Below are 16,546 nucleotides of genomic sequence, written 5' to 3'. Positions count from 1 at the left end.
CGGGGATCGATGTGCGCGCTTTGCTGTTTGATGAATGGTTCAAAGTGGTGAAGCAAAATGCTGACATACAGATGCATTCGTGGTGCTTTTATATTCAAGCGCCACATATTCCCGATCGTAATGACACGATACATTTTAAAAGTCTTGCATATCCTCTTTTGTGCCGTCTATTTTTTATTTTTTTACTTTACCTGCTGTCAGGTCCAAGAAGCTCGTAGCGATTAAAAACTGGGATGACATTTACGATGGTCTGCTTTAATAATAAAGTAAACTGCGAGGTTAAAGTGGACATTTCGAGATTAAAGCCGAAATTTCCACTTTAATCACAAAATACACGTTTTCACCGTGCCTTTTATTTTTTTCTCAGTGGCTCAAATACAGCGCTATACATTATGTTGCCAATGTGAAGTTGCAAAAAAAATAGACGGCACAAAAGATGGTATGTGAGACTTTTAAAATATATTGTGTCATTACGATCGGGAATATGCGACACTTGAATATAAAAGCACCACGAATGCATCTGTATGTCGGCATTTTGCTTCACCACATCGAAGCATTCATCCCGTAGGATTTGCATAGAGGCTTTCTGCCACATGTAGATAGTTCCCGAACGTATTGACACGATACATTTTAAAAGTCTCACATACCATCTTTTGTGCCGTCTTTTTTATTTTTTAATTTTTGCAACTTAACAGCAGCAACATAATGTATAGTGTTATATTTGAGCCACTGAGAAAAAAATAAAGGACACAGTGAAAACGTGTATTTTGTGATTAAAGTGGAAATTTCGGTTTTAATCTCGAAATGTCCACCTTAACTTCGGAGTTTACTTTATCATTAAAGCAGACCATCGTAAACGTCATCCCAGTTTTTAATCGCTATGAGCTCCTTGGACCTGACAGCAGCGGAAAGCAGCAATAGATCACCACACAGAACAAATTAAATGTATGATTTTCCAACTCTCTGCACATTTAGAATCTTTAGATTTATACTTGATATCGCTTTCATAATAAAATGCATTAAAGTGTGTATGTTACATTTTGCATATAATTTTGTTTAAATAATGAATACTGTTAATTACACACATGGGGGAATAATTACACACATGGGGGTGTCACGGTGGTGGAGCGATAGCACTGCTGTCTCGCAGGGAGTTATGCTGCTGGTATTTCCTGCTTGTATTCCACACTGTGCTCCGGTTTCCTTCCAAAGATATGCAGATTTGGGGATTTTGTGCCGCTGAAATGACACGAGTGTATGTGTGTGCTTGTATTCACCTTGTGATGAGCTGAGGCCTCGTCAAGGGACTGTTTCTCACTCGTGCCCAATGCTTCCTGGAATGGACACATCCCTGGATTGATGGATTTAATCAATAAACATCCTTTTCAGAGATATTGCAGTAAGGGGTCATCAGAATTTAATAGGTGTTCTAGGCAATTCACAACACAGAGAAGCCGAACATGTTCTCACCGTGATAATATCTCGCACTGCCACCTGGTGGATTCCTCCAGATTTATGTAAAGTACGCACGCAAGTATAAACACTACAACGCTTGCGTAGCAGGAGCGTCCGCTGCAGCATGCGTCGCGTCGTGTGAAGTATAACTACGGCCTAAGTATTCATCTTTTCATTCCTACACTGCTTTGAGCCACCATTGTGGGTGAAATCATGACACCTCATCTTCAACAATCTCTATTCAGCTTCTAGTCCTGCTTTTGCTTCTGTAATTCTGTGCATCCAGTGGTTATGTTCTACCATGGCTTGTAACAATAGATAGGTACAGACCTGAATCATATGATTATTTATTTGTTTTCCTAAGTGGCAAAGACTTTTCACCCGTTTTATTCTGTGTTATTTTACAAATCCCACAGAATGAGACAAGCTAAGAAGAGTGTAGTAAAAAGAACACTTACAGATACTTCCTTAGTCGTGTGGCTTCTCCTCAGTGAAACACTGTTTGGGGGTCTGTCCACAATTGTTTGATTTACTTTTTAAGAGACAGGACTCCAAGAGTAAAAGATGATGGTGGTCTGTCTGACATGATGCCCTCATTCGCCAGATCCCCAAAGAGCGGTGTTCTTTCCCCTATAATACTTTTTTTTTTTTTTTTTTTACTTCCTCTTCACTAAAGGTTGTTGCAGTAAATTTCATTTAAAATGTGCTGATGACTTTGTGATTGTAAGCCCACTGAATGGGAATGAAACCAGTCACGGCGGTCCAGTTATAGTGAAATTTATTAACTGGTGTGATGAGTCCCACCTCTACTGTTTGAGGAGACAGAGTGGCAGAAGTTGTTTTTTATTTATTTATTATTTAGTGTGAGTCTTATTATTTTATAAATCTTGTTTTCAGTCCACTTTATTTACAGTGTCTGCCATCATTTTTGCAGTTTAAAATTGCAAATTAAACAATTCAAATGTGACTAAAGTGCGCATTGCAAACTTTCTTTTAAGGCTATTTGCAAACATTTTTGATCACACCATGCAGAAATGACACCACTTTTTTTGTGTGGAGCTTTTTCTTTACCATAGTGAGAATTTTTCTGTCATCGGCAGTGGAGGTCTTCCATGGCCTCTCAGTCTCTTTGCGATCACTGAGCTCAGCAGTGCATTCTTTCTTAATGATATTAGAGAGTTGATTTAGGTTATCCTAAGGTTTTATTCTTGTTTTTCAGCCTAATGGCTTCTGTGATTTTCATTGGTACAGCTCTTGTCCTCAAGCTTAACAATGGCAAATACAGACTCCAATGGGTAGAAACAAGCCGAGGTATTTTATGAAGCAATGAAACACAACCGAGTGATTACAAACACCTGTGGTACAAATTGTCCCAAACATTATGGTGTCTGAAATGCGGAGATCAAGTAGAAAAAGTGTTGTCATTTCTACATGGTGTGACTAAAATGAAAGTCTGCAATGTGCACTTTAATCACTTCTCAATTGTGGAGCCTACCTTAGGGAAAAAAAAATGTCTTAGTCCCAAATATATTAGAGAGCATTGTATGCTAAGGTTTCCAAATGAGGCTAGCAGAACATAAACAACAAAAACAGAAAATCAAGTTGTAAAATGGAGCAAAAAAACAAAAAAAGCAAGGTCAACAGTTCGATCTCAAAGACTTGTTTAACAAACAAGAATTATGGAAAGCAGAGTGTATTCTGTCCGGTAGGACTTATCCACCACATTCTCAATTTTAGTCATTGCCATGAGGTCACATGTTCAGGGATAAAAATCAACAGGTTTGCATAGCGTTTCATTCCAGCTACTATTATTCTCTTAAATTAATTCAGCTTTAATAAACTTCCTCAGGCTTATATTGTGATATGAACAGTTAGCATTTGCATCATTCACCGGCCAAATCTAAACTTTGTTTTAATTTTTATTTGTAATACTAACTGTGCTACCCATCTAAGATAGTCTGAAATCTAACTATATCTATGTGTTTACATTTGCAGTGCACCAAGCAATGCATATGCCTCTGCGATGCCATTTGGCATGGGATTTGTAAAAGGAGTTTTAATGTTTGTGATGTGTTATCTGTTGTAATGACAAATGCAATGCATTTTATGAATAAAAATGTTTGTGCCATCTTTTCAAATGACCGACACATAGCAACCAGATGGACACACATAAAGACACTTTTTTCTTTTTATTAAGGTGGACATTTGATGTAATGTTTTACAAATGTTCACGGCCATATTTGTTTGTTTAGTTTGTTTGAAGGTTGTGTTCTTTGTGATATGTGTTTAATGCTACATCATGGTGTAAAACCTGCAGACAAACCAAATTTTCCTTCTTAGGACAATAAAATTTAATTGAATTCCATTTTTTGTTGCATGAGACCCTTCACCAAGTATAGGCTCCTACTATTAAATAACATTTACATGCATAAATGCACATCACAAATTACAAAGGATCATTTTCAAAGATAAACATAAAGATTCACAATAATATAGGTTGCATCATAAATTAGAAATAACCTGTTGAGAATGGAAAAGGATAAACCAAAAACTCCAGTTAATAGCATTCCTAAAGAACACAGAGCTCTGGGATGTCCACGGTAGGCTATAAAAGTCCAAGGTGCAATCCGGTAAATTACATCGACTACACCTCACCCTCCTGAACATTCTGCAATATGATATGCATAATGTGAGACCCGTAATTGGATAAACTGAAGTAGAACTAGGAGTTGACATTTTAAAGATGTTACCTTGCACTGAGTGTGACAAGGATGAACAGGATTAGAAATGAGTACATTAGAGGGTCAGCTCAAGTTGGACGGTTGAGAGACAAAGTCAGAGAGGCGAGATTGTGTTGGTTTGGACATGTGCAGAGGAGAGATGAGGGGTATACTGGGAGAAGGGTGCTAAGGATAGGCTGGCAGGCAAGAGAAAAAGAGGAAGGCCTAAGAGAAGGTTTATGGATGTGGTGAGAGAGGACATACAGGTGATGGGTGTAACAGAACAAGATGCAGAGGACATACAGATATGGAAGAAGATGATCCGCTGTGGCAACCCCTAACGGGAGCAGCTGAAAGAAGAAGACAACCTTAAGATGCTATCATTATGCATATTGAAATCCTACTTGGAAGCCTTCTCTTTTTGTTTTACATTTTATTCATACTCTGTTATACTGATGTCAGTTTAACATAATCAGGATGCATGTGCAGGCTTTGCAAAGTGTGCTTCCCTGTAGTTCATCATGTATTGAGTGTTTGATTTTCTGCTGGACTTTATCTTATTACTCTCAGCTACTTTCTCATTTGCTTTGTGATGCCATGCTCTTTGAAAAGTGGGCTATAATATGAAGACTGACCTTTCTGTTTAACTCTGTAACAAATATCAATACACTTGCCGTAAATTTGCTAAAGGGTCGACTCTTCAGTTCTAATTGACTTATTTTACTTTTCTTCCACCTTTCAGGCTGATGCAGAATTCAGCTAATGTTGCAAAGAATTTAGAAGCCACAAACAGTATGGCAGAGCGGATAGTAGAAGCCCAAAATACTGCCCTCAAATCACAGGAGGAGATTCTGAAGAACGGAAACATTCTGAAGCAGACTTTGCAGGACTCGACACAGGGTACTATTTATTTATTGATATGATTTATTTAGCTATATAATGGTAGTTTTTGTTCACCACAGCCATGTTTTTTAAAAAAAAAAAAACTATTGGATGAAGGTAAACCAGTGCTGCAAATGATCAAGATGCCTGAAGAGTATTTATACAGGCTGTTTCTGTGTAATGTATGTAATAAATGAGATTTAATGAAAAACACAATTTTTAACAATTTAAACATAATGTCATCTTCCTCTTTTAAGTGCTTTAGCCAGTTTCTGTACTTGATTTCTTTGGGGAAGAGACAAAGAGAAAAAGAGAGAGCATATGTGTATATTTATTAGAACATTAGAAAAATTGTGACAAGAGGAGGCCATTCAGTCCAACAAGCTTCTCCATCCTGTTCACGTGATTATAATAACAACATTAAGTCAAAATTTGAAGATGACTAAACTCCTGCTATAAGTCATACTTTTTGATAATTGTTTCATGAGCCCACGGCTGATTGCGCAAAGAAAAACTTTCTAACTTTTCTGCAAATTCTGCACTTAAAATGTTTCTAGCCATGTCCCGGTTAAAGAAGTTATTTTAAAGTAACAGCTTTGATCCACTATATATATATTTAAAATTATAATATAATTTTATGAGGGACCGTTCAGGAAAAAATGATTGGTTCATAAATATATAAATTTGTTCAGATATATATATATCGGTTCAGATGTATATATTGGTTGGGATATACAAAATTTATGAATCCTTTAGACTTTTCTATACTTCTGCATAAATATGACTAAAACATCATCAGATTTTCACTCAAGTCCTAAAAGTAGATAAAGAGAAACCAGTTAAACAAATGAGACAAAAATATTATACTTGGTCATTTATTTATTAAGGAAAATGATCGAATATTACATATTTGTGAGTGGCAAAAGTATGTGAACCTTTGCTTTCCGTATCTGGTGTGACCCCCCTTTGCAGCAATAACTGCAACTAAACATTTCTGGTAACTTTTAAATCATTCCTGCACACCGGCTTGGAGGAATTTTAGCCCATTCCTCCGTACAGAACAGCTTCAACTCTGGGATGTTGGTGGGTTTCCTCATAAATTACTCGCTTCAGGTCCTTCCACAACATTTCGATTGGATTAAGGTCAGGACTTTGACTTGGCCATTCCAAAACTTTAACTTTATTCTTCTTTAACCATTCTTTGGTAGAACGACTTGTGTGCTTAGGGTCGTTGTCTTGCTGCATGACCCACCTTCTCTTGAGATTCAGTTCATGGACAGATGTCCTGACATTTTCCTTTAGAATTCTCTGATATAATTCAGAATTCATTGATCCATCAATGAAGGTAAGCCGTCCTGGCCCAGATGCAGCAGAACAGGCCCAAACCATGATACTACCACCACACTTTTTCACAGATGGGATAAGGTTCTTATGCTGGAATGCAGTGTTTTCCTTTCTCCAAACATAACGCTTTTCATTTAAACCAAAAAGTTCTATTTTGGTCTCATCCGTCCACAAATCATTCTTCCAATAGCCTTCTGGTTTGTCCACATGATCTTTAGCAAACTGCAGACGAGCAGCAATGTTTTTTTTTCCAGAGCAGTAGCTTTATCCTTGCAACCCTGCCGTGCACACCATGGTTGTTCAGTGTTCTCCTGATGGTGGACTCATGAACATTAGCCAATGTGAGAGAGGCCTTCAGTTGCTTAGAAGTTACCCTGGGGTCCTTTGTGACCTCGCCGATTATTACATGACTTGCTCTTGGAGTGATCTTTGTTGGTCGACCACTCCTGGGGAGGGTAACAATGGACTTGAATTTCCTCCATTTGTACACAATCTGTCTGACTGTGGATTGGTGGAGTCCAAACTCTTTAGAGATGGTTTTGTAACCTTTTCTAGCCTGATGAGCAGTGCAGGATTTACGTATAAGCTACACAAGCTATAGCTTGGGGCCCCCTCCTTCTTGGGGGCCCCCAAAACAAATTATATTTGGTACTTACATAGAATATGTGGACTTATAAAGGCCCCCATGTCTCAAATAGCTTAGGGCCTTATCAAGTCCAAATCCGGCCCTGCTGATGAGCATCAACAACTCTTTTTCTGAGGTCCTCAGAAATCTCCTTCGTTTGTGCCATGATACATTTCCACAAACGTGTTGTGAAGAGCAGACTTTGACACATCCCTGTTTTTTAAATTACACAGGGTTCCCACTCACACCCGATTGTCATCCCATTGATTGAAAACACCTGACTCAAATTTCACCTTCAAACGAACTGCTAATCCTAGAGGTTTATTTTGCCACTCACAAATATGTAATATTCGATCATTTTCCTCAATAAATAAATGACCAAGTATTTAAATTTTGTCTCATTTGTTTAACTGGTTTCTCTTTATCTACTTTTAGGACTTGAGAGAAAATCTGATGATGTTTTAGGTCATATTTATGCAGAAATATAGAAAATTCTAAAGGGTTCACAAACTTTCAAGTACAACTGTATCACTGTTTAATGAAATGCTGCCAATACGGAATAATAGAAATCACCGGGTGGCTTTCGGTCAATGATAAACAATTGTCTGTTGAGGTGAAAAAATGGGAGGTACTGCAGTTGCTATCAATACTTCCTGGTAACTCAGCTTTTGAGAAGAATCTATCATGGGAGTCAAGAGGGAGGCAAGTGAGGTGGGTGCATTGAGCCGGGGTGGGACGGAGCGAGGCAAGGAGGCGGGTATCTGTATGTGTTTTAAATAATGAAAGGGAAAAAATGTTCTTTGAAATCGAGGACCCCAACCAAGACGGCATACGAAACAATACATGGCAGACAGGTGTATGCTACTTATATAAAATACATACAAAAATGACAACAATATTGAAGCAATGATGAAGCAAAGGGGAGATGCTAAACTTAGGGGGCCACGCTGTGCCTGCCCGTAAATTCCAACCGATCTATTCACACCAATGTATATATCTGAACTGACCTATATCTCTGAATGGATGTATTCAAATGTATATATTCAAACCAATGTATCTGAACCAATATATATATCTGAACCAATTTATATATTTACGAGCCAATCTTTTTTTCCTGAATGGTCCCTCATAATTTATATATGATTTGTAAGAAGACACTATATAGCGCCCGACCTGACACAGGAGGCACGTGTAAAATAAATAAACTACTTTTTATTTTCTTCCCTGTGAACCACAGGCAATACGCAGTCCCAAATAAAGCACACCAAGCAGTCGTCTTCTCTCACTGGCACCACCACTCCTCCCAGGCAACCTCTGGCCACTGAGTGGTGGTTGCTGGCTCCTTTTATAGTTCACCCGGAAGTGCTCCAGGTGTTTGATCACCAAGTTCCGGCTGCACTTTCGGGTATGATAATTATGCTGCCCACACGGGCTCAGGAGTCCCAAACACAGCACCCCCTGGCAGTGTCTGTGGGACCCAATAGGGCTGCACCCAACTCCAATTCCCAGGGTGCCCTACTGGAACCCGAGGCACCGCTTCACGATTGATTTACAGGACAATACTTTCCCTGCTTGGTGAAGACACGGTACTTACATTCACTGCTTTCATCATTTTTGGATGTGCTGCACATGTTCACTGTAGTTCCTGTTTTCCAAGGAACTTTTCCAATAAAGTTTTTTTAATGCTGAAAGGCAGAATTGAAATTTTACAGTATACAGTGGTACCTTGAGATACAAGTGCCCCAACGTACGAGTTTTTTGAGATACGAGCCATCACTAAGTCGATTTTTTGCCTTTAGTTATGAGCCAAAATTTGAAATATGAGCCTCAAAGAGCTTGTCCCCACACATTCCGAGAAACTGACGACAGAGGAGTTGACGAAACTACAAATTCAGCAACATACGGAGGTTCTGCAGGAGATCGGTATTGTGGAGGAAGTTATATCTTAAAGTGAGATAAAGGAAGTGTTTGGAATGTGGGAAAAAGTTTCGAACTTTAAAGAAAAGAAACACCCTGAAATAGTTGCAACTGATCGCGCACCAGCGCTATTTAATGACACTTGCCTAACTCATTTCAGAAACATTCTAAAGGGGAGGACTAAACAAAGCTTCTTGGACAGGTTTCTATTGAAACTCCCTGCGAATGAAAGTGACGAAAACGTGGCAAAAAAAAAACTAGTGAAGAAGACAATTAAATAAAGCAAAAGTGAAGTGAAAGAAAAAAACATTACGATACGCTAATCAGCTTTGCCAACATCTGTTTATTTCTTTAGATTATCTTTTATGTATTAGGTTTTATTTTGTTTGTATACAATATTTGTTCATTATAAATACATTTTTCTTATGTTGAAAACATTTAACAAAAAATTGGGGTGGTTTTTTGGGGGCTGGCACGAATTAATCTCATTTCAATTAATTTCAATGGGAAAAATTGATTTGAGATACGAGCATTTTGACTTATGAGCCCGGTCACGGAAGGAATTAAACTCGTATCTCAAGGTATCACTGTACCAGGTAGGTATGTGGTTTTAAGTATTGATTTACATTCTGTCAGTACTGTAGGCTGAAGTATTTTTGGAAGCATTTGGTTTACAACTTTAGGTAATTTCAGCTGATCCAGGCTGATCTTTGTAACTTAATTAAAACATTAAAATTGGATCTGCTCCGTTTCTGCTTTTAACTTTTAACTGGCCTGCTTTGTTTAAGACTGCTGTTCTGTTGATTCCTTGCCCTTTGATAATCCTTTATTTTCATTAAATCAGGTGTAAAACGAGTATTTGAAGAGATGAAGCATTCTGCCAATGAACAGCAGCTGATTTTCTCTGAGATATTCAACCGTCTTTCGTATCTGCAGAGCTTTGTGGTGACCGAATCTAACACGCTGTACTCCCTCCTGGTCAATCTAATGGCTTTGGGGGCTGTGTTTCTGGTGACGTCCACCACACGCACCTCTGGGGCAAGGTGACCACTGCTGTTTTCTTAAAATACTCTCCTTGTAACCATATAAACCCTTAAAGCTGATCTGAGATGATGTTATTTGGTTTTTCATCAGGCTGTTCCTCTTCAGTCTGGTGGCACTCAATGTGTACCTGGAGAGACTAATTTGCAGCATGGTGATGGAATCAAATGAATCGGGTTTTGATCAAGCAGTGAGTACTTTTTATTTTAAATGTCTTTCATCAGAGCCACTTGTGAATGTGGGCTGACTTTGAAAAACAGGTCATTTTATAAATGTTTAGGGTTATATTGAGGCTATTTTAACATGTGTTTACTTGTCTGATGTGTCTCATTTGTTAGATTTCATAAAGTAGCTTAAGCTTGTTAAGAAGTTGTCGTGAATACCAAATAACAAAATAGAAAATGAAAAGTGTTTGATTTAATGTTATCATATTGGCTCCAGCAGACCCCCGTGACCCTGTAGTTGGGTTAGAGCTGGTTGGATGATGGATGGATATATAAAATGGCAAAACATTTTGGTGTCCATGCTTGGGCGTAATGTTGTCTGGCATCCACAAGAGGGCTGCAATGTGATGTAAGGACTAGCATATCCAATGAGAAGAGGTTCCTATAATGATTGAAACAGACAGACTTACCATTGTGTCCATTTTAATAAATGGGAATTCTCTGTGCTAGTTTTACATAACTAGCAACAAATATTTAAAGAAGCACATGAAAATATCAATGCCTAAAAATACTTTTGTGAGTTAAGATCAGAAAAAAAAAAGTTTTCTTGTGTGCAACCTGATGTCTGCTTGGGCAAGATTTCAGTGCACGTATTTGGAGTTCTTTCATAATTCTATATTCACTTGGCATTGTAGCTGACACAGTTTGCCTTGCTTAGTGACTATCAGACAAAGCATTACATTGAATTGCATCACACAGCAAGCAGAAAAAGAGAATAAAGTAAAAAAAACTAAAAAGTGCTGGTCAGCTAAAATGGCTTCCCCATTCATGAATCTTTATGAGAAAAAATGCAATAAGAGGAATTTGAATTTTGGGTGCTATCCACTATTACGAATCTACAGTAAACATGCATTCTCAAGCCAAGTTATCACAATGGAGTCAGTGAAAGTCTGTGTCAGTGTGTATCTGCAAAAGAAAGAAAGTTAGTCATCCCCATGCTGAAAAGAAGAAGAAAGTGTTCACTTCGAGTCTCTATTTTTTTTATTTCTATGTAAATAGAAGTTTGGTGATGGGGTCAAAATCTCTGTCGAGTTAAGGTTCTGATCCTGTGATATTCAAAACATTGAGAAAAGTTGATTTTAGCATGGTGTCTGTATATCTGGAAAACCTAAATTGATTTTCACAGCTAAAAATCACAAGTTTTACATGAACATTATGCTTTTTTGTATTGTGTAGAGCACCTGGATGACTATATCCTGGCAAATATGTAAAAATTTAGAACAAGCAGTTTCCAAAATATTAGCCCTGAGACCGAATACAGCGATAACTACTAAAAAAAACCTAACGTTTTCCAACTTATTCCACGGTGATGTCTTGTTACAGGATCCAGGCCTGTTTTTGGTCCAGTACTTATCCCCATGTTCTTCAAATATGCGTTGACCTATGCCTGACGATAACTACTGTAGGACTGGTTTAATTCAGCTGGGATTTTTGGCAGTCTGCTCCATTTTACCATGGGATCTGGCCTATTGAGCTTACAAAATTTTTGCATGAGTAGTTTTAGAGATACATTATAGATATATACATGTACACAAACAAGCGCATACACACACTCAAGGCAATTTATAAGTGAAAATACCTGACAAGCTAGATTGCTTTAGTAGAGCACATGCAGGGTGATTAAAGAGAAAGAAATGAACCCACAAGCACATCATAAGAACTCTGTAAAGTTTGACTTGAAAAGAGACATTAAGCCACCCCTGTATCAATCTGCCTGTCTATGGAGCTTGTTTGTGAAATTTGACCCAGTGTATTTAGTTTAAAATTAAATTTGAAGTTAATTCTCTACCTTTAAGCTTTGTATTTTGTGTGTGTGTGTTTTAAATCACTCTATTTGCTGAATTGAATTTTCAAGAGAAGATTTTTGTGTTCATCTTCCTTGTGGATGGTCGTCTTTACTTATTTATTCCTCTCCCCATCCCTCCCCCCATGCAGAATCGTATTGCTTTTCTGGTGGGTGTCCTGCGCCGATGTATGATTGGACTAGGGATCCTTGTTTTGGTGTATTTTATCATTCGCTTCAGAGACCTAGGTCAAGAGAGCTTGGAGATCTTGAAGGAACTGAAGGAAACTCAGTCGAATCTGCAGCAAGCACTCAGAGAAGCTGGTAAGAGTTGTGAATGCAATCAAAAGACTGGCCAGACTCACTCGCACTAACGAAAAGCCAGAAATACTTGAATTGCAGCTCATTACAACAGTGTTATGCAGAAAGACCTCTTTGAACTCACAATGCAGTAGAAATTGAAGAGAATGGGCAACAGCAGAAGAGCATGCATGGTTCTACTCCTTTCAGCTATGAGCAGGAATGCAGTGGGCATGTGATCACCAAAACTGAATGATTTCAAGATTGACAAATTTTGCTCCAATGGTAGGGCTAGAATGTGGGTATAAACCACATGTTTCCATAGATCAGTCTTGCCTTATGTCAACAATACAAGGGTTATGTAATAGTTTGGGGAACATTTTCATGGTGCTTTTTAGGCCTTTTCATCAGTTGAATGTCATTTGAGCACCACAGGAACCATTGTTTATGGCTCTGTGTATATCTTAATGGTTCCAGATTTTATCGAATAAGTACTTCCAGCTAATAATCAGTCATGGCAAAAAGTACACATCTCAAGCTGGTTTAACAATTATTAGATTAATGTCTGTTTACTACAATGGCCTGCACGTCCCTCAGATCCCAATCTAATGGCGCACCCTTGGGATTATGTGAATTACATGAATTTCTGGCAAAAAAAAAAAAACTACAGGAAGTTTATATACAGATAGCAGTTTCTGTTGTTGAGTCAATAGAGCAATGTCTCTACAGTATTTTTCCGGTACCTTCAGGAATCCATGCCTTGAAGACATTTGATTCTCCTTGAGGCTACACTTACAGAACCAGACAAGTAAAACATTGAAAGATAACTGTGAGTGAATTTGCCTTAATTATAGTTGGGAGCGAAAAATTAGATGCTTCACTGAGTGTGACATTTCTAAACCAGTCGGACGCTTTGTGAAGGTGGAGCTCAAAGTAGGAATGGGGCTTTAAACAGCAAAGAGTAACAGTGCACTTGTTAACTTGGTCTGACAGAGGCTGTCTACAGCTGAAAAGTCTCCTAAAAAGACTCCTAATAAACCTACAAATGTATGTCCTTTATGTGGAGAACATATTACATTAAAAAATTAACATAACTAGTTGAAGAGAAAAAACTTTCCGCAAAACTAGATTGTACTTTGGCATAAAAAGGGGGCAGACTGTATTTTTTTAGAGGTGATTCTTTTAATCCTTGATGGCTGTAGCTTATACTTTTCATGCAGGAGAGTCACAGTGACAATTGTGAGGGCTTAAGGGAATGCACCATTTTGCAAATTTATTTGTTTCAGATACAGGAATGTTTTCTCCTTTTATTTAAAATCACAGCTTTCATTATCCTTATGAACAAGCTCCAGTTTGTGTGTCAGAATCTGTCACCTGACACAAGACACCTGCATGTGGTGACTGAAATGCTGAGCTATATGATAGTATGTTGTGTTAGGATTAAACCTTCAGAATAATCTGCATTGCTTTTTTATGTAAAGTTAATACTGAAGATACTGTAACTGTACTCCATTAGAGAAAATAATTCGACCACTTGAGGCTGAATTACAAATTTGGGAGAAGCAGCCACTTTTGGAGAGCACACGACTTGACTCTGGGATCCTGGAAGTTTCAACCTCATCTCCACGTATTTGCATGCTGGAAGAGACTGTAGTCCAGAAAGACCCCCATTCATCTGATATCCAAAACAGTAAGTCCATCTTTCTAATGGTATGATTTTTAATTAACAGTGAATTTTTATTTCAGATAGAAAATTCTAAAAATCAAGTCTCTGAAAACAAGACTTAAGATTTTCCAGCTGCTTCACTAATACACTATCTTGTGTTTAAATCCCATGTCCCGTTGCTGTCTGTGTGGCGTCTACATGTTCTTTCCTTGCCTGTAGGGGTCCTCCTGTGGGTTCCCCCTGCTACATTACAAAGAAATGAAGATTAGGTTAATTACAAACATTAAAGTGGCTCAAAATGCACAAGTGTGCCCTGTAGTCCAGAGTTAGTTTATGGATTGTGTCCACTGTTTCAGAGAGATACTGGCCATCCTGTGAACCTCAGCTGTATAAGCAGGTTAAACAAATGAATGGATAACCATCTTCATGATTATGCACTGTTGAACTAAGATTGCACATGACACACATCTTGGCTACTTTTGGTCTTTTGTTATGTTTTATTTTACATAATTTATAAAGTGACTTTTGGGTGCCAGAAATTGATGCACGTTGGTCAAACATGTAAGTAAGAATTTGTTTGGGCTATGAACACGTAAGAAGAAATCTAAATTGTACTGATAATACTGCATTATGTTTTTGTCATGTAAAACCTTGCATTAGAAAACCTTGGAGCCAGTGTCATTGGACACCTGCATAAGTTTGTAATCTCAATCATCTGCTTTATTTGTTCTCTGTGGTATGGTGTTTCATTTATGATAACTAAACAATATGCAGGTTATGCGATGTATCTAATCTGTGTGGAAACAAATTGGCATAAACCAATAACCTTTTGTTGTAGTGAATGTTGAGCTGCTCTTGTTGAAAATGTGATAGAGAGAGAACAGCGAAAGAGGCTTGTTTGGAGTGAGTAAAATTGGTAACTTTTTTTTTATTGTTCCTTATTATATATTTATTCAAGTCCCTAATATGGTGAACCAATTGTGCTTTTAGGATTTCGTACCAACATAGAGCTGTGATTTGAGATAATTTTTAAAAAGCTTTAAATGATTTTGAATTATCTTTAACATTACCCCGTGCCATTTACCAGTGATGTCTCTAATCATATGGAGTTCTGCAGCAATGTCTGTGTAGTGCTGTGTGGTCCTTCATTTTGCAGATGCTTTATGCAGCCCATGTTTCCATCCTGAAGAAATTTAAGTGTAGTGAAGGGATATGTAGAACATCAACCAGGCTGTTCTCGACTGGCGGAAGAAATTAGAGCCAGCATCTATAAATAGAGGAATACTTAAGCTCCTTAAAGGAGGAAATTCCAAAAGCTTTGGTTAGAGCTGGACTTTTCTATGTGCGTGGTCACTATGGTCATTAAAGGCTACAGAGCAAAGGCTGTAAGGGTGGATGGGATTTAAGGAGAAATAGCAAATGCATTATATGATGTATGGAAGTTTTATCTAGCAAACCATCAGGACTGGCATACTGGGCTGCTGGTTCCCTTTTTTATAGAAAACAATGGACAAGTGGTTGTTATCAAACAAGCAAATGATCACACTCCTCTACCTTCATGGAAAAAGGCAGTACCTTAATAGTGGAAAGAAGACCTCATCTAATGGTTAAACCTCAGACACAAAAGAAACAATATGGATTCCATCCTGGTTGTGGAACAATGGACAAGCCTTATGTCCTTATACAGGTACTTGAGACATGACAGGACTTTGTCAATCACATCTGAGTGTATGTATTTATTAAACTTGAAAAAGCTTCAAACTGTGTACCCTCTAGTACATTGTGGCAATGGAGCAGCTAGGTCAGTACAAGAGACACTTGGGCTTTGCCAATGGTGTGTCTTGTCCTGTTCATCATTTTCACAAACAGGATATCAAGGCACATCTGAGGTTTATAGAATATCCAGTTTGGAGAACTAATGATTGTGCATTTGCCTTTTGCAGATGAAGATGTCTACTTAGCTCCATCATTATGATATCTAGTGTATAATGGAATGGTTTGCTGCTATGTTTGATGCAGTTTTCATGAAAATTAGCACTTCCAAATGTGAGGCTGTGGTCCTCTCCTGGATAAGAGTGTTTTGTTCTTTTCAGTTAAAAGATGACTATCTACCCCATGCCGGAGGAGTTCAAATACTTAGGAGTCTTGTTCAGGGGTAATGGAAGAATCAATTATGAGATTGAATTGCTGAGATAGGAGCAGTGTTAGGGAAATTAAGCCAGGGCAGAGTGGTGAAGTGGGAGTTAAGTCCTCGAACCTAGTTTTAGATTTATTATTCAATCAACATCCCACCTTCAACTCTGATCACCAGCTATGAGCAACATCAAAAAAAGGAGAGAGAGATGGCAAGTACAAATCACCGAAATAAGGTTACTGTGTTGGGTTTCTGGACTCACTTATCCTGATATGGAGAGTAGCTCAGGAATATAGGAAGAACTGAGAAGAACCATTGCTTCTTCAGATCCAGGTTATAGAGCGTATTAGATTGTATCCCATATCAAAATAAAAAGATCGAGGCAGACTGGCTTATTGTACACATGAACAGTGTTATGTTTTTTTTCAAAATGTCCCTTAAAGTTGAACTGTCTT

At 38.1% G+C, this 16,546-nt stretch overlaps 1 protein-coding gene across 1 annotated transcript in view; it reads left to right on the top strand.

The window, feature by feature from the left end:
* Nucleotides 1–16,546, top strand: part of LOC120524001 — a 47,310-nt gene that overhangs the window by 19,928 nt on the left and 10,836 nt on the right. Inside the window, exons 4-8 of the mRNA XM_039745795.1 lie at nucleotides 4,918–5,075; nucleotides 9,788–9,986; nucleotides 10,078–10,174; nucleotides 12,144–12,315; nucleotides 13,808–13,981. Coding sequence (XP_039601729.1) covers nucleotides 4,918–5,075; nucleotides 9,788–9,986; nucleotides 10,078–10,174; nucleotides 12,144–12,315; nucleotides 13,808–13,981 — 800 coding nt within the window. The remainder of the gene's footprint in view (nucleotides 1–4,917; nucleotides 5,076–9,787; nucleotides 9,987–10,077; nucleotides 10,175–12,143; nucleotides 12,316–13,807; nucleotides 13,982–16,546) is intronic.

Source organism: Polypterus senegalus, chromosome 1, assembly GCF_016835505.1.
Source record: "Polypterus senegalus isolate Bchr_013 chromosome 1, ASM1683550v1, whole genome shotgun sequence".
Lineage (NCBI taxonomy): Eukaryota > Metazoa > Chordata > Cladistia > Polypteriformes > Polypteridae > Polypterus > Polypterus senegalus.
Note: the sequence above shows the minus strand (reverse complement) of the source record. Positions and strands in the feature narration are given on the sequence as shown.